Source organism: Girardinichthys multiradiatus, chromosome 12 (assembly GCF_021462225.1).
Source record: "Girardinichthys multiradiatus isolate DD_20200921_A chromosome 12, DD_fGirMul_XY1, whole genome shotgun sequence".
Lineage (NCBI taxonomy): Eukaryota > Metazoa > Chordata > Actinopteri > Cyprinodontiformes > Goodeidae > Girardinichthys > Girardinichthys multiradiatus.
This window is the reverse complement of record NC_061805.1, coordinates 15020949-15045040: the sequence shown is the minus strand read 5'-3', so window position 1 is coordinate 15045040 and position 24092 is coordinate 15020949. Positions and strand designations below refer to the sequence as shown.

Genomic DNA, 24092 nt, shown 5'->3' with positions numbered 1-24092 from the left:
GTGTATAAAAACACGTGCAAACCGGATTGCATGCGCAAAGCTGATTTACAATCCAGGTGCAAAATGAATAGTATGTGTAAAACAGGCAGAACAGCAGGCGCATACCATTTAGCCTGTTTGACTTCATGATTATGCAAAACATATGATAATGACGCAAACAGGCAAATATATGGGAGGAGGATATATGCAAATGTAATTACACACCACCCTCAATGCAATTTATCAAACCTAAAAAAGGTTGCAGGTGCTGTTTTTGTGTCTATATTTAGCATGTTTGTAAGGGAGGTGCAAACTGGAATGCAAAAATGTCTGCGTTCATTGTGGTGAGAAGGATGCATAGATACAATGACAGAGAGAGAGAGAACCTTTTATGCGCATGTCAATGTATTTTTACTGTCAGAAATAAAAACAGAGATATCATCCATTAAGCAATGCCACTTTGGAGCTACAGCATTCTAAATCCAGAGCATCATCACTTTATGGGACGACACCGTTATGCACTGGAGGAGCGCTTCTGTACAGGCCAGAAAAGGTGGCACAGATTATAGTTGTCTGTTGCATGTTTGCAGCAGGACTGCAGACAATCTTTATGCAATTAAACCAAAAATGCCATGACTGAACTTAAATATCATGGCACGTTTCTAAACTAACAAATCTGAATGAACATCAACAGCCACCAGAGACTAGAAAAAAAAAATTGAAGAAAAACAAAATAAGAAACTGTCCTTTTTATCATGAACACATTTATGTTGAATGAAATAAACAAGTTATTATGGGCCTATCTTGGTTTGCAATGGATCAAGCGAGTCACACCCCTACATTCCAACAATCTGAATGAAAGCCGACAGCTTTCATGGGCCAAAGGGGTGGGGGGCGGCTGGGTTATTTTTCTTCTTATTACCAATATTATTACCAGCTCCATGGCTTCAAATTTAAATGTCTTATATGGCCACTCTGTTTCCCAAACTACCCATGATGACAGCCTGTAGTCCACACAAAATTCTGACTTAAGTAGGGTGGTCTGCAGTACACCACTGTGGCACCTCTTATTCATTGCGCACACAATCTTTGTAGGTCACCTGCAACACGCCCACTTAATGCACATGTAATTTAGTGCTCCTTATTTGGAATTTTTGAAGATCAGGCCAATATCTTAACCAGTGTCCTTAACCTACCTGCTTGATTCAGCGTTGTTCTGTGGTCAGCAGGTCAGAATTTGGGCACCCTAGATATTTTATTGGGTGAAATTTGTCAAAGTGATTTGGGCTCGGTGAAACTACACCAACACTGTTGGTCAAGGTTCTTTACGATTAAATCTGATTCTTGATGCACAATATTATAGTTAATTTATTCATCGGGTTGTTTTCAAATGTGATTTTTTTTTCCATAGATACAGTAGGGAGAACAAGTATTTGATACACTGCCGATTTTGCAGGCTTTGCCACTTGCAAAGCATGTAGAAGTCTTTAATTTTTATTATAGATACTCTTCAACTGTGAGTGACAGAATCTAAAACATAAATCCAGAAAATCACATTGTGTGATTTTCACGTAGTTAATTTGCATTTTATTGCATAACATCAGTATTTGATCACCTAACAACCAATAAGAATCATAGGCCTGTTAGTTCTTCTTTAAGAAGCCCTCCTGTTCTCCACTCATTACCTGTATTAACTGCACCTGTTTGAACTCGTTATCTGTATAAAAGACACCTGTCCACACACTATTAAACTCCAACCTCTCTTCAATGGCCAAGACCAGAGAGCTGTGTGAGGACATCAGGGATTAAATAGTGGACCTGCTCCAGGCTGGGATGAACTACAGGAAAATAGCCAAGCAGCTTGGTGAGAAGGCAACAACTGTTGGAGCAATTATAAGAAAATAGAAGAAGTTCAAGATGATGGTCAATCTCCTTCAGTCTGGGACTCCATGCAAGATCTCACCTCATGGAGCATCACTGATCATGAGGAAGATGAGGGATCAGCCCAGAACTACACGGCAGGACCTAGTCAGTGACCTGAAGAGAGCTGGGACCACAGTCTCAAAGAAGACCATTAGTAACACACTACGTCCTCATGGATTAAAATTCTGCAGCACACACAACGTCCCCCTGCTTAAGCCAGCGCATGTCCAGGCCCGTCTGAAGTTTGCCAACGACCATCTGGATGATCCAGAGGAGGAATGGGAGGAGGTCATGTGGTCTGATGAGTCAAAAATAGAACTTTCTGGTCTAAACTCCTCTCACCTTGTTTGGAGGAAGAAGAAGGATGAGAACAACCTCAAGAACATCATCCCTACCATAAAGCATGGAGGTGGAAACATCATTCTTTGGGGATGCTTTTCTGCAAAGGGGACAGGATGACTGTACTGTATTGAGGGGAGGATGGATGGAGCCATGTATCAGGAGATCTCAGCCAACAACCTCCTTCCCTCAGTAAGAGCATTGAAGATGGGTTGTGGCTGGGTCTTCCAGCATGATGACCCGACTCACAGCCAGGGCAACTAAGGAGTGGCTCCATAAGAAGCATCTCAAGGTCTTGTGGCCTATCCAGTCTCCAGACCTGAACCCAACCAAAAATCTTTGGAGGGAGCTGAAAGTTGCAAACAAAGGTTTCTGAACCAAATATTAAGTTTTGTTTTTTCTGATGTATTAAATATTTGTTGTGCAATAAAATGCAAATTAATTACTTAAAACTCACATGTGATTTTCTGGATTTTTCTTTTAGATTCTGTCACTCACAGTTGAAGAGTACCTATGATAAAAATGAAAGACTTCTACATGCTTTGCAAGTAGGAAAACCTACAAAGTCGGCAGTGCATCAAATACTTGTTCTCCCCACTGTATGTGTAGATTAAAGTGAATTAGAGAATTACAAAACAAAATTAGGTACAAAACTTTAGAGAATTTGAGAGAGAAAACGAGAAAGACAAACTATTGAACAGTTATGTGTTTTGAGTGTAGGGGTTGAGATGCTGTGAACATGATTAACATCGTTGATTATGTATCGCATTTCAGCTGATGTCGGTGTGTAGCATATGGTTAACTGACATTTTTGTTTGAAATTCAAAACACCAGAACATCTTAGTTGATCTTCAATCTAGAGCCACTTAGGATGATTTACTTACTGACAGAACATTTAAGCTAAAGCCTTTTGTGTTATTTTCTTTTGTTTTTAAGCTTAGAATGGTGTGTGAACCACAGACTAGCATGAAATAATGACAGGAGAATAGAAGACTTTGGCCTGGTTTGGTTTTTGTCTTTTTAAAAAGGCTTTAAACTTAAATCCCAGATTTATTGAACCATTGACAATGCAGCCTCTGATTTTTCTTAATTATTCTTTTTATAGCTATAAAATGGCCTGAATACATTAATCTGAAATGGTTTGAAATCGTAAAGTTAAGTTTCGTTAGTACTGAAATTATACATATACATAATATACAGCAGCTGTTTAGAAGATATTTTCCCTTATTGTAATTTTGTGTGAGATGTGATTTTCCATCTGATTAATTCACCCTGTTCTGCATGTCTTATCACCTTTTCTCCCTATAACTAACTAAATACATTGTTTTATATTTCTAACTGAATGTGAAGTTATTATTTTTTTTTATCTGTCTTACTGTTTGTTCATTCTTTCTTTTCAATGAAGGCGGAGATGCGGGGAAAGTTGCCCAGCTGGCCAACATGGCAGGGAGTCAGAATCGTATCTCCCAGCCAGAAACTCCCGTCACTCTGCAGTTTCAGGGGAACAAATTTACTCTGTCCCCCAGCCAGCTCCGACAACTCACCACTGGTCAGCCCTTGCAGCTCCAAGGTACACTCGGTAATGTACATCCCATTGTCATATTTTATTTTTGCATTATTTTCTTTACTTTCTCCTTAGTGTCCGTGTTTACTCTTTCCATGTAATCCATTTGCAGTGTGTGTTGTTTTTATTTTACCACATAAGCTTTTCATACATTAAAACCTTTATAATTAACCTTAATAATCTTACGTATAGTTAAATTGATGTTTCAATATTTCTGTTTTGCATCCGGTTATGGTTAATATAGCTGAAAGCTTTTCATTACTGTTGGTTTTAAATGTTTGAATTTTTACTGTTCATCCTGTGTAAGGGTACCTCTTAATTGTCTCCGTGTGTGTGGATCATTTAGGTAACATCCTGCAGATTGTGTCCGCTCCAGGGCAGCCGATTATAAGGCCCCAGGGCTCCATGGTAATGCAAACAATGCCTCAGACTGTTCCTGCCTCTAGTGCTGCAGTTACACCAGGCACACCTCATCCTGCCCTCTCAATAGCTCAGCAAGGTAATTCATTTAATATTTATTGTCCTCTCTGTTTCGGTGTCTCTGTTTTTCCTTTCTGTTACAATAAATAAGCAACATTCTGATCGTTTTTACATTATTGTGGAATAAAAAATGCTACTTTGCCCAAACATGTCTTTTTATTAATACTGTAGGTGCAACACTCGTGTTTCTGTAAAATAATCAAGTTATTTGTCCTTTGACGCTGTGTTTCTTTTATTAGCGTTGGGTGTGACTACAAATGCCACGTCATCTCCAACCAAGCCTACAACTGTAGGTCGTTCCCAGGTGAGAATGTTGAAGTAATATCACACAGAAAGGATACAATTAAACAATTGAAGTAGACAATTATTTTCATACAATTTTAGTTTGTTAAAATGAAATAAATATTGACAGAAAACCTTAGAATGCTTTTATGTTTCTTTCAAAAACATTTCATCTACAGTTTGGAAAGAATATCTGACCAAGCTTTGCAGAGTAGTGAAAATTGATTTTAAAGTAACAGAAAACATGTTTAATGTAATCAAGTAAACAAGTTCATTCATGCCTTCTATCCATAAAGGAGTTCTTCAGGTTAAAGTGAGGCCGTGTGTTCTTGTACATGTATGTGAAGTCGAACATGGAACTGGATAATAATCGGCTCGCTTTAAAAAGACCAAAAAACAGCCCGAATTTCTCCTAAGTAGAAACACAGGCTTGGTATAAAAAGCCACAAGTGCCATTGAAAATGGAACAATTTAAACAAACATGTGAATAGTTTTGTAGAATAACCACAAAAAGGTCTTTCTGAACTTGTGTGAATGAAAGTGCTTTTTCTGCAGGAGAAACATTTGTTTATTAAGTTTCCTCTAAGATTTTAATTTGGTTTATTTATAAGATTATCTTAGCATAGCTGTAAATATGTTTTCTAAATTAAAGAGAAAGAATGACTCATCTCCCATTTTTATTCTTAGGAGGCTTCGGAAGAAAAGACTCAGCAGCTGAAGGAGCGTTTAAGGCGCTTGTTTGAAGCAAATGAGCAGCGCTGTAACCGCAGAGTGTTGTATGGGTCAGATCTGCTGCAGGCATGCACTTTGAGCTCAGAACCTGCTCACACTGCCCTGACCGCTGGAGGATGGACGTGGGTGGGCCGAGAGAGCTGCATTAGAGCTCTGAGAACCTGCGTCGGTACCACTTCTGTGCTGCAGTCTGCTTTGCTTACTGTGGAGGACCATCATGAGGCTACCAAAAGCCTGACCAAGAGGTATTTCCATTTTAGTTAGAACTTGTAAACCCTCTGTGGGTAATGGTTCAAAATCCGTCTCTACATCTTTATTGAAATGTAGAATAATTTATAGGCAAGGCAAGTTTATTTATATAGCACATTTCAGTAGCAAGACAATTCAAAGTGATGTACATAAAAAAAAAAAGAAAAAGACATAATAGGAAAAGTACATTACCGTGGCATAAAGGTAATTAAATAATTAACAAACACAAATAATTAAAGAGAATAAAAATGAACAATTCAAATAAGATGATGATAAAAAAGATAAAAAATTATTGAGAAAATGATTGATAAGAAAGGAAAGGAAAGTTAGAATGAAAACTTAATAATGTTTATAATATAAAAGGGGGAGCATGTAGATATTGAATAGGAGGGGCCCTAAGATGGACCCTTGTGGAACGCCACCTGTGATTTTTGTGGTCTCTGATGTAAAGTTACCTATTGACACAAAACGTTCCTGTCCTTCAAGTAGGATTTTAACCAGTTGAGTGCTGTACCAGAAAGGCCGACCCAGTTTTCCAAGCGCTCTAATAAAATGGACTGATCAACAGTGTCGAATGCTGCACTAAGGTCCAATAATAGCAGCACTGTGGTTCTTCCACAGTCTGCATTTATACGGATGTCATTGAACACCTTGACAAGAGCAGTCTCTACTGTGGTGAGCAGGAAGCCTGACTGGAAGACATCGAAGCGGTTGGTCGTTGTTAGGAAGTTGTTTAACTGCTGAAACACAGCTTTTTCAATAATCTTACTGATGAAGGGGAGGTTTGATATAGGCCTGTAGTTCTGTAGTAGCAGCTTGTCCAAGTTGCTCTTTTTCAATAGAGGTTTGATAATTGCTGTTTTTAGGGCCTGCAGGAAAACACCTGACAAAAGGGACGTGTTTATTATTTGTGTTAAATCAGATGTTATTACAGGCAAAGCTTTCTTAAGGAAAGCTGTGGGTAAAACATCGAGGCAACAGGAAGAAGAACTTAGTTGCTGTACGATTTCTTCTAAGTTTTTTTTTAGTTTATTTGGTGAAATTGGGAAATTTGGTCAAAATCAGTTCTAGTTGGAGACAACATTGTTAGTGGAGTTGATGTGGATGTGCTGACTGCCCCTCTGATCTTTTGGATTTTTATAGCTAATCAGCTGCAGGTTTATTTTTTTGCTTTTTTACCATAATTAATCACACACTGGCTTTTTGATGTAAATCAGTTTTACACATCATTTCTGAGTGTTATTAATTGATTGTTATTTTGCAGGCTGACATCTGTGCTGCCAGCAGCTGTAGCTCCACCTCCTCATCTGTATGCAGCCAATCCTTCAGTTCCTTACAGGCTTCAGCAGAAATCCTTTCAGCAGCAGCTGCTGGAGGCCTCTGAACCCCACAGTGCAGACATCCACCATTTAGCATCCAGACATTTCTTGAGGCATCCTGACCTGCAGCTAATGCAGATGGATTCAGGTTTGTTAATTCACACATCTTTTTGTCTGTATGAATATCCATGATCAATCTTGAATTACAAAATAATGACTTAATACATGTTTATGTCAAATTAAGTTAAAGTTCTAGCATTAAAAGTTTAAATAAGCAAGAATACTCTGGTTCTTGTAAAGAACTGGTTTGGTATTCCACAACCTAAGAGCCAAATCAGGGCAATGTCATTTTGTCAGTCTAAACACTGACCCTCTGGGTGCCTGGTCACTACATCACTCATCCAGTAATGTTTGATCCTTTATTTGTTTTATTCTGAGTTTTTGTCAAAGAGCGTAGTGCTTGTCGACTGTTTAGCTACAAAAATCATATTATTTATCTCAGAATTCCTGCCAACAAATCCCATCACGGTCATTTTTTTCATGGTGTTTTTAAATACTTCGCTGTTCCATTGAGCTAATTTCTCATCAATACCATAAGCCCTGGAAAACAGCAGTTAAAACACTTTGAAAAAGAGTTTTGTAAAATGACCTCATGGTTCTAAGCAACCAAAGGCTGCTATACACTATATACTCTACAGTAGCAGAGAGATTTGATCCCTTTCTCGATCCGTAAGCAGGAAAAGTTAAAGCATTATTTTATTTTACATTTAATTCTTTACCAACCTGCATCTGGCTAGAGTTGCTGCTTTACAACTGTGTGATTCATTTTCAATAACTACTAAACACTGATTAACACACTTATTTTTATTTTATTATCATCAGGTAAACTCGTATCAGATAACTACGGAACATGTTTGTAGTAAAAATTGTACTTGTTAGGATAAAAAAAACTGATTATCAGTCCTATGAGTAGTGCTCTGATCATCAGCACTGCAATAAAACATTTGTCTTACAGAACTATGGCGAAACGGTTTATAATTGATGCCAAAAATAACGTAAAATGTCACAAATTTCCTGCAAAAAATATTCTTTTATTTTCTGGTACTTGCGTTTATTCACCACATACCTACTAAGTGCTTTATACTCACTTTCAGCCGCCACAAGCAGATAACATATAGCGGGAAATACCAGAGTCCCAGGCCCGAGATCAGACAGCGGTCAGTGGGGAAATCCCAGTCCAGCCACCCAGTTGGCTTAGCAGCCAGACCAGCGTGTAAGCGGAGCTCCGCTGCTCCTGAAAACTCCAAAAATTAATTACAAATGACTGGTATAAAAATGGGGCAACAGTGCGCAATTGGATCCCAGCCGGGGGCTTTCTCCGTGGGGTATGCTTCTTGTCCCCGTACATGCGTGGGTTCTCTCCAGGTACTCCAGCTTCCTCCCACAGTCCAAAAATGACTGTTAGGTTAATTGGTTTCTCTAAATTGCCCTTAGGCATGAATGAGTGTGTGAGTGCATGGTTGTTTGTCCTGTGTGTGTCTGTGTTGCCCTGCAATGGACTGTCAACCTGCAGTACCCCGTCTCCTGCCCATAGACTGCTGCAGATGGGCATCAGCTTCCCTGCGACCCACTATGGAAGAAGCGGTAGAAAATGACTGACTGGTACAAAAACGATTAATTTGTTTAGTAACCTCTGCCAAGCTGCTAGTGTCATGCCTCGCTGCACACAGCTCCGCCTCTTCAACAAAGCCCAGTGAAAGCTGAAAAGACCCACTCCAAACCAGGACCATTTATCTGTGAAAGCAAAGCCCAGGGATAGTGAAACTACCCGGGTAAATTTGTATCGAAACGCAACCTGAGTTTTCAGAAACCTAGGGCTTTGTTCAAGCAATGGAAAAGGGGCTAATGGCACTCACAAATTTTTGATTGGTTGTTGGCCTCCTTGAGCCTAGGTCCTGACAATAGCAATTATGTCCTCTGGCTCAGCTTAGAGGTAGTGGTAAGAAAGAACCAGTTTATTTGTGGTATTGAAAACACAAGGAACGGGTGCTAAGCACCAACAATACTAGCACCAGTTTGGTAGAAAACCCCAGTTTTCCACTATTTTGTTGTGTTTCGAGGCCCGAGCAGCGAAGCACTGCGCAGGCCTATTATAAACGCAGGATTTCTTAGCACCTATTGTAATCGCAGGTTGTTGTTTTTTTCTTCTGCCCCTTTTGTGGCTTTTTGGGGGCCTAAGTATAAATGAAAACTCACCAAACTTTGGCCAAAATTGTGCCCTGATGAACATTTTCAGATTTTAATGGAACTGAAAATGGACTTAGCCAGGCGGCTCTACAGCACCCCCTAAAGTGAGATAGGCCAATTATTAAGTTCTAGAGATTTGAAATCTGTTACATAGGTAGATTTCTTCAATCATAAAAAAAAGTCTCTTGGAGGCATGCTCTAAAACCAACAGGATGTCGGCCTTTTTGGGTCAACGGGTCATGTTTGGCCGTTTTTGACGTTTCATATATGTCGAACTTTTACGAACTCCTTTCTAGAGATTTTGAACTACGACTTCAGATGTGGTCAGTATGCTCTTAAGACACGTGGGATTAAAAGTTATCAAAATCATGAGTTTTTGACTATGGTAAAGGGGCGGGGCCAAGCCTCAAAGTTTGTCTTCTCGCCAAATAATATGAACAGCTATAACTTTCATATTGAGCCAAACCATAAATGGTTGGCTCTAAATCACACATGCATGGTCCAATTGACCTAAAACTTCATTTGGTTGATCTTTGTCAACCCCAAACAGCTCTATTGGATTACATTGGAATTTGGATCCTAGGAAGCTTCAATTGCTCTATCTCCCTCCTGCATCATTGGATCCACTTCAAATTTGGTTTGCATCATCGTGGACGAAATCTGAACACTTTGCCACAATCAGTTGATGACATCACTTTAGCCCCACCCACTAACAACCAAATGACAGGTTTCTTAGCTGATTGACCTTATTTGACAGTCTCCAGAAGATTTACATTTTGTCTAATGAGACATAATAATTTTAGAAGACATTTTAAAAAACACTCAGCTTCAATCGGGAGGGTAGAATTTCGGCCGAATTTTGAATGCTTCTCGCCAGAGCAGAACTCAGCATGGCCAAACATCGTATGAAAGCTTGCTTACAGTGCCGCCTAGTGGCGACCTGCAGAATCCAGCAGTGGGCTCCTCATTAGCATAGTGGAGGTGATGCAACACTCCTGCAGTTGCAACATGAGCCGTGCGGCGCTAAGCAGCGAGGGCCGTCCAGTGCTACTTGCAGCTTTGATCTCTTATTGTTTTTCAATAACTTAACAGAATAGATTTTCTTTCCTGCAAAATTATGGTTTACGAGTTGCATGGATAGTATAGTCATCTTTAACCATTCACTGGACCACTGAAAACGGGAAGAACACTAATTTATGTTTTTTTGTTTGTTTTTTTTAAAGGTAAACTGGAAGCTCTTGCCATTTTGCTACAGAAGCTTAGGTCAGAGAGTCGTCGTGTCCTCATCTTTACTCAGATGTTAAAGATGCTGGACATCCTGGAGGCTTTCCTGGTTTACAGGCAGCTCAAACATGTGCGCATTGATGAAAACCTCACATATGAAGAAACGCAGGTAAAGTATAACAACTGATTTAAATAATACTTAAAATGTTTACTCGCTAATCTGAAAAAGATACATATGATCGATTGAAACAAGATGTAATAGTTGCCTAGTACATCGCTTTAATCTAACATGACAGGTGGCAGTAAAGGCAAAGGCATATGTTTTTTTCCAGATGCTAAGAGGTCATCTGCCTACATTATAATGCAAACTCTTTGTGTGTGTAAGCCAAAATGTTCTTATTTGTCTATAGTTTAAGTGTTCACAAAGGTCTGTTTGGAGTGTAATGATTTTTGGCTAATATGTTCCAAGAGTTATGAACTTGCATTTTACATGCTAATACAATCTTTAGCTAGTAATTGGACAGAGTCTCACGGCAACAGATCACGCCAAACACAAATGACATTGTCCAAAATATTAAAGGTCTCAATATGTAGGAAGAGCAGATGAGAAATAGGGGAAGATGAAAATAGATTGCACCTGATACTGTCATCGCAATATTTACCAATATTATCACCATCGCAGGATTTTCTAATATTGTGCAGCCATACATGCACACAGCAAATCAAGTCTGCAGGTTAGTTTTAGAGAATATTTTCTGTGAACCGAGGGATGTATAATTTGAAAAGAACTTCAAGAACACATTGTATTGATACAGCTATAAAAGAACACAATATGCATGAATATAAATAGGTCCTTATATAAAATGCCCTACTGAAATAATGCATCTTTTTTCTACATACTCTTAAGTAGTTTTTTTCCTATACCGTTAGATTTTGAAGAATAACTCTTTTCAGCATTTTGTTTTATTAGCTTCAGTGATGAGAAAACGTATTCCTCTTGTTTCAGTGTCTGTTATAGATTTCTCTCTACAGATCATTTTTATGGAAAACAATAAGCTAATATAAGAAAAAAATAAATGTGAAACACTTTTAAAATGAAAGGTTGTTCTGCTGGCAGTGTTTTCTCAGCCTTTTGCCTTCTCTGTTTGTGTTTGATGTTGTGGTCGCACAGGAAAATATGAGAAAGTTCAACACGAATAGGCAAGTGTTCTGCAGCATCCTGACCAACTGCTGCTGCTCTGAAGTCGGGACCATTGTCGATGCAGACACCATCATCTTCTATGACACAGACCTTAACCCAAGCATGGATGCCCGTACTCAAGAGTGGTGTGACAAAGTGGGGCGCTCCAAGGATATTCACATATACAGGTGATCTCACAAATACAACAAAATCTGTTTGTGATCTTTATCTATGTGCTCCCTAATCCAGACTAATAAGGCGATACTAATGGGCCACCTGAAATGCAACACTGAAGGACTTGAGTATTTTTTAATAGTTATTTTTACTTCTTGCTTTTGTTTTCTCAGGTTGGAGAGTGGCAATTCAATTGAAGAGAAATTGTCAAAAAATGGCACCAAGGAGCTTATAAGGGAAGTAGTTGCACAGGGTACTGACTATAGTTTGGCTTTCCTCACACAGGTAAGATAAACCTAGTATGGTTGCCTAAAGGTGCATCTTATCCTTCTAGTGTCTGTTGTTAAGAAATGAATGCAAATTTCCATTTAGACTTCATGCTGATTAACAAAGTTTCATCTATTAAAGACCATAAAACAACTGACCTGATACTGTGTACTTTTAGTCGACAATCCAAGACCTGCTGGAGGTAGAGGCAGCTTCGGGTATTAAGGTGGAGGAGTTTGTGGTGCTTCATCAGGAGCCATCGGCTTCTGAAGCTATTTCACCCAAAGTTGCAAGGCCCTACATCCAGGCTCTGCACAGTATAAATATGGATGGTCAAAAAGAGGAGGGGGAGCACCAAGAGGAGGAGTCTAAAGAAGAACCTGGCCTCTTAGAGGAGTTGAATGCTGTCATGGAACAGGTCATTTTTGTTAAAGCTCTGTGAAATGAAACAATCTAAAATAAAATTGTCTTTTTTCCTTATAGCTTTTTTTTTTTTTTTTCTAATCAATTTTCACTTATCTCAAAAACAGCTTACACCTATTGAAAGATATGCTCTGCATTACCTGGAGTACCTCCACATCAGTGATGATGAAGCTGCACTTAAGGTAAGAAAGATGTATTGTTTGTTTGGGGCGACAGCAGTAGAGGTTCATCCTGTAACCGGCTGGTTGCCGGTTCGAACCCCTGCTCTGTCTGTCAGTGCAGGGGTTCACCCTCCTTGCCTGCTGAAGGTGGCATATAGTGGCTACGTTATAGTCTACCACTGTCAGTGTGTGGATGGATGAATGACTGATTGAAGTGCTTTGGGGTCTCTGGGGACTTGATGAGTGAGACCATTTATTTCAACAGAATTCACCTGTGTGTTGACCTAGCATGGCCATGTTGTCTTATTAGTCCATGTTTAGTGTGGTCATGTTTACCTGTCTGCGTTGTGTTGTCGGCTTGATGAATGCGACTATTTGCTGCTTTTTGTTTATATTGTCTAGGAGAGGTTGGAGTGTGCAAAGAGAGGCTGGGAGCTGCAGCAACTGCAGAAACTGAAGGAGGAGGAGCGCAAGACCATGGAGGGAGAGGAAGATCTTTTCACTTACACCAGAGAAGATGCTTACAACATGGTGGGTGGACACTGTTATCTTCATCATCTTCATCAGTTAAACAAGAAGTGGTTTACAACTTGTTTCCCTTTTGGAGACTCTAATCTTTTCTGTACACTTTAACAGGAATATGTTTTTGATGCAGAAGATGGTCATAAGGAAATCATGCCGGTAAGCCACTAAATGCAGTGTGTCCTGGAAGATAAATCATTATTATAACAGGATTGCTACACATTCTGGAAAAGTGTGAAATATGATTTAGGTATGTTTTAGGTCTAGATAAATGTGGGACCACAAAATGAATGATGGAAATCTATTTGCTTTTATAGACATTCTTCCCTATTCCCTTGTCAAAAAATAATATTCCTCCATCCATCATTATGTCCATCCATTCATCCTTTTTCTTTCATCTATCAACCTGGTTGCCCATTGGCCCATCAATACAACAATCCACGTATCAATTTCTTTGATTCATCTATGTTTCCATCTTACTCCATAAACCCACCCACCCGTCCTACATCCATTGTTACCATTCAAGGTTTTTACAGTATTTGTATTCATCCCCTATAGAAAGATCTGCAGTAAGTCCTTGGTAAACATTTGTATTTCCACTTCAGACAGAAAACTTTGCTGATCTAAATCAAAAATAAAAAGGAAAATGGACATTAAATATAGTTTATAACTCCCAACTTGCCCACTCCTATTACTCTGTGATTCTTCAACATAGGTTTGGACTCCACCCACGCCACCACAGGATGACAACGATATTTACATTGATTCAGTCATGATGCTGATGTATGACACCACACCTATGCCAGAGTCCAAGCTGCCTCCTATCTACATTCGCAAGGAGCAGAAGAGACTCAAGATGGACCCCTTGGGTAAAAGATTTGTCAAAAAGGATGCCAGTTGTTGGGAATTGTTCAACTTTAGCTTAGGTGTACTTACTTTGTCCAGCAGCAGCCAGAAAGAAGAAGAAGGGTCACGGGGAGACCGTGATACCTCCACGCTCCCTCTTTGAAAAGGCCAGCATGCTCAAAGTTCGGCGTGAAGGCAAAGACCAGAAAAAGAACTTTTCCCTCAAACAACCTCCTTTTGCCAAACCCCTGCCGTCACTGGCTAAACCTGCCATGGAGGCTGGTCAGGATAACCCAGAGTGGCTCATCAGTGAGGACTGGGCTCTGCTTCAGGTAACACCTGCACGTGATCTTCGCCTAGCTGGTTGACCTTTTTCAACTGCACTTGGCTGGGTGGCGGCAATCTATGTGTTCAGTTTTCATGACGATGAGAAAACCACTTGTTACTGTGCTGCATCCTATTAGGCTGTGAAACAGCTGCTGGAGTTGCCTTTGAATCTGACGATTGTGTCTCCTGCCCACACACCTAACTGGGATCTGGTGAGTGACGTGGTGAACTCCTGCAGCCGCATCTACCGCTCCCCGAAACAGTGTCGCAACCGCTATGAGAATGTCATCATTCCTAGAGAGGAGGGCAAGGTACTGAACACTCGGTCACCCTGTTTTAAAGCTAGACTGCTCGCATTGTGCTGATCGCTTTCTCTAATTTTACAGCTGGTGTATGAAGCTAACCCTAAGAAGAAATCCAAGAGCATATACAAGGTATCCATTCTTTTTTACTGTTGGAGTGAATCAACATTTCTTTACTCTGGAGTTAACTCTGGGTTTCACTTGAGTTCATATTTTTCCTCTTTGTTTATGTACGTTCAGTCTAAGAACAGCCGTCCTTTGAGGACCTGCCAGATCTACACACAGGATGACAACAGCTCACAGATTCAGCTGTACAGCAGTCGCTTTGAACTCATGAAAATAATCGCCAGCAAGCGAAGCCCACCAATCAAACCACTGTAAGAGTTGGCGTTCGCTCACACTGATTATACTGTTGTTTTCCACTGTGGAAGAAAACTTTGTACAAGTTGGCATAATGAACTGATCTGGATGTTAATTAGCACAATATATTGGTTGTTTGTAAAAGAGGAAATGGAAGAGAAATTAAAGAAAGAAATGTTAAATGGAGGTAACGCTCGTCCTGAGACTGATTTTTCAATATGCAATGAATTATTGTTGTGTTCTGGCACTTTGCACTGTATAAATCTGATGTTTAAGCTAAGGTCTGCTGAACGGATAACAAAAGATTACACATTCATTTTTAAAGTTCAGATGGTAGTGTTTTTATACATGTGTTCATATTATTTGTAGGCTTGGGATGAATCCATTCCAGAAGAATCCCAAACACGCGTCAGTCTTAGCAGAGAGGTATGTTTTAATATTACAATTTTTATATAATTTTTTGAATCAATATACAGAAGTTCCAATCCAGAAACAAGCATGTTGTTTTTTCTTCTTGTTTCAGTGGGATTAGCTATGATAAGCCCCTACCTCCCATTCAGGTGGCCTCTCAGCGGGCTGAAAGGATTGCGAAAGAGAAAAAGGTAAATATCAACAGAATGAATGTATTCTCTGACTTTTAGTGATTGTTTCATTCACATGGTTACAATGCAAATTCCTAGAAGGTGTAGTAATCACAACTGGTTATCACGCTTTGTTCGAGCCTGCTATATGCTTGTTCAAACTTTCAGGCTAAGTCCAAAGTATTCTCAAAACTGTGGCTTTCTACTGCAGCTTTAACTAAATCAAAATTTAAATCTTGCCTTACATTGCAAGCTTCAAAATGCAAAGAATTGATCAGACAAATTAACAAATACTATATTGAAACTCGGGCTGCACGGTGGCGCAGTTGGTAGCACTGTTGCCTTGCAGCAAGAAGGTCCTGGGTTCGACTCCTGGCCGGGGGTCTTTCTGCATGGAGTTTTCATGTTCTCTCCGTGCATGAGTGGATTCTCTCTGGGTACTCTGGCTTCCTCCCACAGTGCAAAAACATGACTGTTAGGTTAATTGGTGTGTCTACATTCCCCTTAGGTGTGAATAGGTGTGTGCACGGTTGTTTGTCTCTGTGTTGCCCTGGGATGGACTGCCGTTTTGTCCAGGGTGTTCCCTGCCACTCGCCCATAGACAGCTGGAGATGGGCACCAGCGACCCCGTGACCCAGTATGGAAGAAGCGGGTATAGAAAATGGATGGATGGATTGTTTAATATTGTCCCCATTTTGTTATTTATATTAGTGCGTTTAAATAGCCCCATTTGGGAGCCTGAATTATCATTAAAAAATGTTGAAAACGTGTTTGCAGCTAAGTTTGTTTGTGTGTTTGCAGGCACTTGCAGAGCAGCAGAAGGCTCAGCAGTTGGCCCAGCAACAAGCTGGAGCTCCCCAATCTCAAGCTACACCTGGTCAGGCCCAGACTCCTGCTGCTGGCCAAGCCCAGGTTCCACAAGCGGCTGGAGTAACTGGAGCTACTGCTGTGCCCAATGCAGCTGTACTGGTGAGAAAAATGTTCTATTTGCATTATTCTAATCCAGAATTGTCTTATCCCTATCCAAAGTCTAACACGACTATGTTTCTTGTTTTGTAGGCTGGAGCGATAAAAAACGCCAATGCGGGCACAGCCATTCAGGCTGGTATGTTGACACACACATGCTTCATATTACAGTGCTGTTGTTGTTTCTGAAGTTAATTAATTTCTCTGTATTTCTCCAAGGCACTGTGGGGGGGAATGTAATTGTGAACACAGTAGCTGGAATTCCCCCAAGTCCCTTCCAGGCCAGTAAACGCCTGGCATCTCCGGTCATACCAGGAACCCTGTCTGTGAGTCATGTTCACTCCTTACTGCTGCTCTGGAATTAATTTGCTGTGACACAAGTAGCCTTTGTACTGGCATAAAGAATGAAACACAGCCGATAGACAGACCCTCACAAGCTTTCATCAATGTGTTGTTGTCATTATTGATCCAGCCTGCAGGCACAGCTGGAGCCCAGGTGGTCCATGCACAACAGAGGGCTGTTACTGCTGCTGCAGCCCCTGCTGAAGTGGTCACCATAGCTACAGGTGCTGGTGTGCGAGCTGTAACCCCAGTGACCGTTTCTACTACTTTGAGCCCAGTACAGTCACAGACCCGCCCACTGGTCCCTCAGGTCACACCAGGTACAGAACATATTTTTGGCCAAGCTCTCTTGTTCGTATCATGATGTTTTATGTAGATTTGACCCGTCTGACAATGTCTTTCCACCACAGGTATACAGATGACAGGGAAGCCTATTACCCAAGCCCAGCTGCAGTTGTTCCAACAGCAGCGGCTGCAGCAGCAACAGCAGCCTACTTCCCCTCAGATCAAAGCTGTAGGCAAACCTCAGGTACATTAGTGGCCTCGACACACTATGTGTAACTTAAGTGATATTTAATCTTATCAAAACGTAGGATTCTCTTTCGCGATTCAGATAATGTCACCCTGATTGACGTGGAACTAACAAATTTCCGGCAACATCCCCGGGAGCAATGCACAGTCAACCCCTTAAAAAATCCTTAAACTCTCGTTTTCGAATCGCCGCCTCTCGTAAACCATTCGAGGTACAGACATGAGCTTTGCAACAATTAGTCTTCAGATTTTGCTGGCACTCATAGTGGAGGAATTATTTTGATACCTTTTACCGTGGCCATTGGATTACATTATAAAATCACAAACTTCAAAAATCTTGCCTAAACGTTGACACGAGATTGTAGAAAAACCACAACAGATATCAAAAAGCTGAATTATATGAAGATAGCTTCATGGCTTGAGAACATTTTAAAAGTTGAATGGTGTTTCTAGCTGAATGTAGAAGTAGTAAGCTGTGAAAGAGCGCAAAGTTTTAGCGGAATTTTACTGAATTTCCATTCATTTCAATGGGACAAAAGTTGGCATAAAAAGCTGAATATTTCAAAAAATTATAATAGCTGAAGTTACCAAAAGTCATAGCAGGATTCTCCAGAACAAGCTGAATGATCTGATACCAGAATTGTTGAAATCAGTTGACCTTGGTGTAGGTCAATCACACAAACTCCCACTAAAATCCATACAAATCTGTGGTCGTAATGTGACGGTGTGAAAAGGTCAAAGGCCCGGAAGAACTCATTACATGAGAATGATAATGAAGTTACACCAACAGCTGTGCTACAGATTGTTAATTTCTGTCAAAATTAGAATTTTTTTATTTAAAATTAAACATGCTTACTATCCCCCTCCTAAACCTGTTTGATTGTGTTTACAGGATTTATTAAAATTGCCGAAACCTAAGGGGTCACTGCAGCAGCAGCAGGTATCTGCAGCAACACAGGCTCAGCAAGCTGCTGTGGCCCAGGTGCAGCCCGCTCAGGCTGGCCAAGTCAGTCCTCAGCTGGCAACGGTGGCTGCAGCTAGACCTGCAGCAGTCAATACAGTCCTGGCTCCAAACACCCTGCAAGTTACCAGACTGGTAAGATTATAGAATAACCTCCAGTGATTTGTTTTCTTCTCTGTTGGCCAGACATTTTAAGTGTATTGATTCTTCTCCACACCAGCAACTATGACCTTTTCTTTGTGTGACTGGAAATATAAAAAAAAATAGAGAAATAAAATCTTGCTGAAACGGCTCAGAGTAAATCATTCATTCCTTCTTCTCAAGAGAATTACGTACATGCCAGCATGAAGAAGCATATAACGAACTACATACTTCACTAGATCACATGTCTAATATACTATTCATTATAAGTTTTGACTTTAGTTCATTTTTAAACTGATCAAATGCTGAATAGAAAATGGTGGAGAACACAGTGCAGCTGAGTCATCATCACCTGGTTTATTTAATAGGGTCAGTACTTTAGGTATGTATGGAAAAGGTTCCCATTAGGAGAACTTTTACATTTCCCTGCTCCATATCACTTCACTGCTAGCAGTGTGTTTCAGCATCGACTGAGAACCTTTCAGCTGTGCAGCCATTAAATATCTCTGGGGTGTTGTTGGTACTTGGAGATTATTTAAAAAAAAAAAAAGCTGAGGACTGCACTGTCTGGGGGACACAAACATTATTTTATTATTACTGTCTTTTATTTACCCTTTGTCTATATCACAAGAAAAGTATAAAAATATAGTTTTAGTGGCTGCAACAAAAATCAGGGAGAGGAAACTACATGTAGTTTGGTTTTTACTGGAGCACATACATCGAGATAATAACTTAAAAAAAAAGAAAATCACATTAACCTTACTCTGAATTTTGTCTCCTCGAATGAAAATGCTTGGCTGCTGACTAATAGTAAAAATTAAAATCGTGCTTTTGACATTGCTGGTCTCTTCTCATCTCTGTTCACCTAAACAAATGGACATTTGGTCAGCTTCAATTCCAAATATGTCTGTACTTTCACAGACTCGAGTGCCCACTCAGGGGCAGATTCCGACCCCGGCAGGACAGACGGCTCAGGTGACCCTCACTAAGCCTCCGGGGGTGTCTGTGCCAGCCGTAGTCTCTACAGTGTCGGGAATAAGTGTGGCTATTAATCCAGCACAGAAAACTGGTGAGTTTTACGTCGCTGTGTTTGTTGTTGATTGAGTAAACAGAGGATTTTGCTTATTTTTCGTCCTGTATTAGGGGGCACAGTGCTGACGTCACCCTTCCACCCGATGCACGTCCAGCAGCTGATTCCGATGAAGAAAGCGCAGCACCCGGGAACAATTCAGGGAGCTGCAGCTCAGCAGAAAGCAGGACAGCCTCAACAAGGACAGGCTGCCGTGCAACAGAAGGTGAACACACCACTACCACTCAAAGCGCTTCACACTAGAGCAAAATTCACCCGATTGCACTCACACATTCCTACACCCATGCGCACATCGGTAGGCAACTTGGGGTTAAGTGCCTTGCCCAGGGGCACATCGACATGTGGCAGGAGGAAGCTGGAATCGAACCCACAACCTTTAGCTTGTAAGACGACTATTCTTCCCACTGAGCAACACTTGCCTTATCAGAAACAAAAGCAGCATATGCATGTTTTGTCCCAGGTGTACAACAGGGTTTCATTCTAGGCCTAAAGAAATCTTAAATACATAGAGATCTTCCATTATAGGTCTAAAGTTTTACATTATTGTGTTTAAATTTGTATAACCGTTGCATCTTCAAGCTACTTTTTGAAATTATTTATTTAATTGTTTTCTGGGGGCATCCATTTGTTCCAAGGAAGTTGAAGATAAGGAATTAAGTTTATTTCACTGTAACTAAACTACGAAGTCGCAAACAGGCCTATGGGAAGAAATTTATCCCTGAACATCGAGCCTTTTCTGCTGCTGAAACTGGATTGTTGTTGTTATCCTATCTCTGCTGCCTGCTTCTTCATTAGAGGTGGAAACGTCTCTAATTTCAACATAGTTTGACTTGAAAGTAAGGGATTTTAATAGTTTGCTAAAGCTTGTCATCAGTTACTGTAATTAAGATTACTGTATTTTATGCAAGTTGTGGAAGTTAGGACCCACCTGCCAAAGCTGAAAAACTTAAATTTGACAACGTTGTGTTTAACTTATTTAATATAAATATAGCTAATTAAGGTACTACAATATTTAACATAACTTATGCAAGCCTTAAATTTGAATCAAAATGGTCTTAAAAACAACTTGTAGAAACCCTGATAGAGAAGTATGCCAGAGTGATATCATGTTCATAAATTAGGATTGAAGCCAAATCTTGCTACAGTATTCAGAAAGGTACAAATGATTACTTTTTTTTTTAAAACATCTTGCTGCTTTCATGACCTTTTAAAAATAATTTAGCTGGGTTGCATCAGCCCACCACATATAGAGGCTATAGTCCTCAGTGCTGCTGCCCCGGGTTCAGTTCCCAACCTTCAGCTATTTTTTTTGCCAAAGGTCATTCCCTTTTTGTTGCCCCGCCTCCTGTCAGGTTACTGATGACTAAAAGCTACTAGTCTCATAAAATGAATGTATCGAGTGTTTTTGTCAGCCTCTGTAAAGTTGTTTTGGCACAGTCTAGGTTAATTGGTTGGTTCATATTGCATTCGACCACAGACATGTTGACCCTTAGCAGATTTGTTCTGGTTTCTGCGTAATTAATTTACTTTGTTCAATTCGTTTGCTCTGTTAATTACTTGAGAAGCGCTAAACAGTCAGTTCTAATTTTAAGTTTGTTTCATTGGCTCATTTCATAAAGTACATTACTTCTACTAGAGGCAGACAAACCCATTGGCCGCCTGTTGTCCGAGGAATATTCTCTACAGCTCCTTTTTTATGCCTGTCATAACATTTCAACAAGTATAATACTTTGATGAAGAGCATTCATTTCGTTGTCTAAGTCAGATTTTCTGAAGTATAATGTGTAAAACAAATATTATTCATTTAAAATGGTCAATTTAACGTAAACTCTGTGTATTTTATGGACTGTAATTGGTTTTGATAGATTGGTACCCAGCAGGTGACGATGCAGGGAGCCCAATCAGCGCAGCAGCAGAAGGTCACCTACGCAGCAACAACACAACTCCAGCCTGGAATCAAAACCCAGTTCTTCGCTGCTGCACCCATTGCCCCGGCCCAGAAACCATCTGGAGCCCAACAAATTCAGGTAGGTCATCTTTGATATTAGATGGTAACACAGAATACAGGGTTTACAGATATGCACTAGGTTTGTGTGCTGATGTGAGAGTTTGTTTTAGGTGGCTAAGCTTCCACAAATAGCGCAGCAACAGACAGCTCTGCCCAACATTCAGCAGATTGTGTCTTCTTCCCAGCAGGTGAGGGTCTACTGATTATTAATTACACGTGTTATAGCAACGTAGTATGGACCACACCAAAGCAGCAAGGTAATAAACTTTTGTTTGTCTCGTGACCCGGGTCCAGCCTCAGACGGTGACTCTGGCCCAGGCGGCAACATCAGCTTCTGCTCAAGTTCAGATGATTCCTGCAGGGACACCCACAGCTCAGGTGGTACAGCAGAAGATCATCTCACAGCAGGGGGTGACGCCCGCCACGCAGATCCAGTCACAGAGTCCGCACAGCCCTGCCCATCCACCTGCTGCCCCTTCTGCTACGGAGTCCCCTGGACAGCAGCCCGGCCAGGCCCAGCAGCCCACCAAGAATCAAGCTCGGCAAGGTGGCGTCAGGGCCAAAACGCCCGCCAAGCCCAGTGGGGGGAGCAGCTAGGCATGCTCTGTAATGCCAACGCCCTCCAAGTGTTTTTCTGCAGGTCATATGAGGTTGTTACAGATTCCACAGCATCTGAGTCCTGAAAACCAGCCACTGTCTCATTGAAACTAAACCCTTTGTTTACCCCTGTTAATTCTTGTCTTTTACTGCTTCTGTTGGGCTCTACAACCATCTCTTGCATTGTAAACGGTCTTCCGTTCTTAACCTGATTTAAATGTACATCATTTGTTATTAACAACTTCAGTATGAAGTCCATAATACAGCATTCATGTCTTCTGTTTAATGAATATATGAGTTAACAGAGCCGAGGTTGAGGATCGAGTCATTCTGCCTTGGGGAATGAGCTCACCAATATTATAAGTGTAATCATCATTAGTCCCTGTATGTCTGATTCTGTTATCTAAATGATTGAGTGGACAGTAATGGTCGTTCCTTTAATTCTTTTTTATTTCAGTAAATACACTGTAAACATGTACTTTAGTGTTATGTGTTTTCTCATAAATTCTTTTTTTTTTTAAATTGATGTCAAAGTAAAAAAAAACTGTAAATATCAACAAAAACATTTGTACTTGTAAAGTAGTTGTGTTTTCATTTGATTTTTCAGCCTAATTGTAATAAAGTGTTTTGTTTTTATACACAAATTCATCTTTTCCTTTTATTAAAGTGTTGAAAGTACTTAAACATTTTCGACTTTTATCTTCAACTTTATTACCAGTTGTATGTGGGTGGGGTTTTTTGTATCCGTGCTGCATTAAGAGTGTTTATTTTTTGCTATTCAAATTATTAGATGCAACCAACCTGTATTTGTGGGTTTCTGCTGCAGTAAATGTTACGCAATAGGTTGTTTTTTTTTGATCGATTTGAGCCCCTTTGCTTTTGTAAATTTGTTCTTGCAAAATAATGAACAGAAAATTAAAATATTACATAAGATGACTAAAAATGATTATTGATACAGAAATGATTTGCCTGTTGCTCTGCTGAGTTGTTTAGGAAGGCCAGCTTGTTTGGATAGCATCTTTTGGTTCCGCCATGTTGTTGGTCCTGGTGCCTCTCATCTTCCATAGCTTTTCAGTGGGGGCAAAGTGGTCAGTACAGCATGTATTGGTATTATTGGTAGTGTGGGTAGATGCCAGGCCCTCTTGGAAAATGAAATCAGCATCTACATAAAACTTATCAGCAGAGAGAAACATAAGGTACTCTAAAACTTTATTTTCAGCTAAGAAGAGGACTTTGGACCACTGAGCAACAGTCCACTTCTTTTTTCTCCTTAGCCCAGGTAAGATACTTCTGGCCTCTCTGGTTAAAGTGTAACTAAATATTAGGAATAAGACAGTTGTAGACCATGTCCTGCATACATCTGTGTGAGGTGGCTTTTGAAGCTCTGACCCTGGCTATAGTCCGCTCCTTGTGAATCTCCCCCAAACTCTTGAATGGGCTTTTGCAAATTTTTCTGAGGAATTCAGTTTTGGACTTTTATTAGCTGCAAACAATAATCATCAAAATTAAGAGAAAGAAAAGCTTGAAATATATCCCTACAAACTTGTAACGAGCCAACACGTTTCCCTTTTTTAACTTTTCAGTGATATGCTAATTTACTGAGATGGAGCTTTATGTAATGAGCATCTCTCCACAGAATCAGTCCCTTTCCTTCCAACCTCTCCAGCACCATGGGCAAGACCAAAGAGCTATCAAAGGATTACAGCAACAAGTACATCTGTACAAGGCCTGGATCATCTGCACGCCCATCAGCTTGATGGAAAGGTGGCACCTGCTGGAGCAGACATTTGGAAATGGGAAAAGTCTGCTTCAGGGTAAGGTGAGGAGGAATCTGCTACAGGAGAGTCGGCAAGAACATTAGTAGCACTGTCGTTATGGACTGAAATTTTGCAGGCCTCTTCCAAATAAGCACTTATGTCTAACATTTGCCAGTGAACATATCAAGGACCCAGAGAAGGTTAAGGGGAGAGTGCGG

The 24092-nt window shown here is 40.4% G+C and overlaps 1 protein-coding gene across 10 annotated transcripts in view; it reads left to right on the top strand.

The window, feature by feature from the left end:
* ep400 (E1A binding protein p400) overlaps positions 1–23050 on the top strand; it is a 41147-nt gene extending 18097 nt beyond the window's left edge. For 3 of the 10 annotated variants that reach the window (XM_047380958.1, XM_047380959.1, XM_047380952.1), the window contains 30 exons: positions 3644–3820; positions 4152–4304; positions 4525–4589; positions 5255–5544; positions 6813–7015; positions 10338–10507; positions 11510–11706; positions 11866–11977; positions 12138–12377; positions 12490–12564; positions 12946–13074; positions 13180–13224; positions 13781–13934; positions 14011–14243; positions 14376–14549; positions 14625–14672; positions 14781–14917; positions 15270–15326; positions 15424–15502; positions 16283–16450; positions 16541–16586; positions 16667–16773; positions 16920–17109; positions 17200–17318; positions 18213–18416; positions 19344–19491; positions 19566–19717; positions 21378–21539; positions 21631–21708; positions 21815–23050. In XM_047380958.1, the coding sequence (XP_047236914.1) occupies positions 3644–3820; positions 4152–4304; positions 4525–4589; positions 5255–5544; positions 6813–7015; positions 10338–10507; positions 11510–11706; positions 11866–11977; positions 12138–12377; positions 12490–12564; positions 12946–13074; positions 13180–13224; positions 13781–13934; positions 14011–14243; positions 14376–14549; positions 14625–14672; positions 14781–14917; positions 15270–15326; positions 15424–15502; positions 16283–16450; positions 16541–16586; positions 16667–16773; positions 16920–17109; positions 17200–17318; positions 18213–18416; positions 19344–19491; positions 19566–19717; positions 21378–21539; positions 21631–21708; positions 21815–22117 (4415 nt within the window). In that variant the 3' untranslated portion in view covers positions 22118–23050. The remainder of the gene's footprint in view (positions 1–3643; positions 3821–4151; positions 4305–4524; positions 4590–5254; positions 5545–6812; positions 7016–10337; positions 10508–11509; positions 11707–11865; positions 11978–12137; positions 12378–12489; positions 12565–12945; positions 13075–13179; positions 13225–13780; positions 13935–14010; positions 14244–14375; positions 14550–14624; positions 14673–14780; positions 14918–15269; positions 15327–15423; positions 15503–16282; positions 16451–16540; positions 16587–16666; positions 16774–16919; positions 17110–17199; positions 17319–18212; positions 18417–19343; positions 19492–19565; positions 19718–21377; positions 21540–21630; positions 21709–21814) is intronic. The other 7 variants (XM_047380960.1, XM_047380954.1, XM_047380956.1 and 4 more) reach the window with 6 other exon arrangements.
* Positions 23051–24092: the final 1042 nt, after the last annotated feature.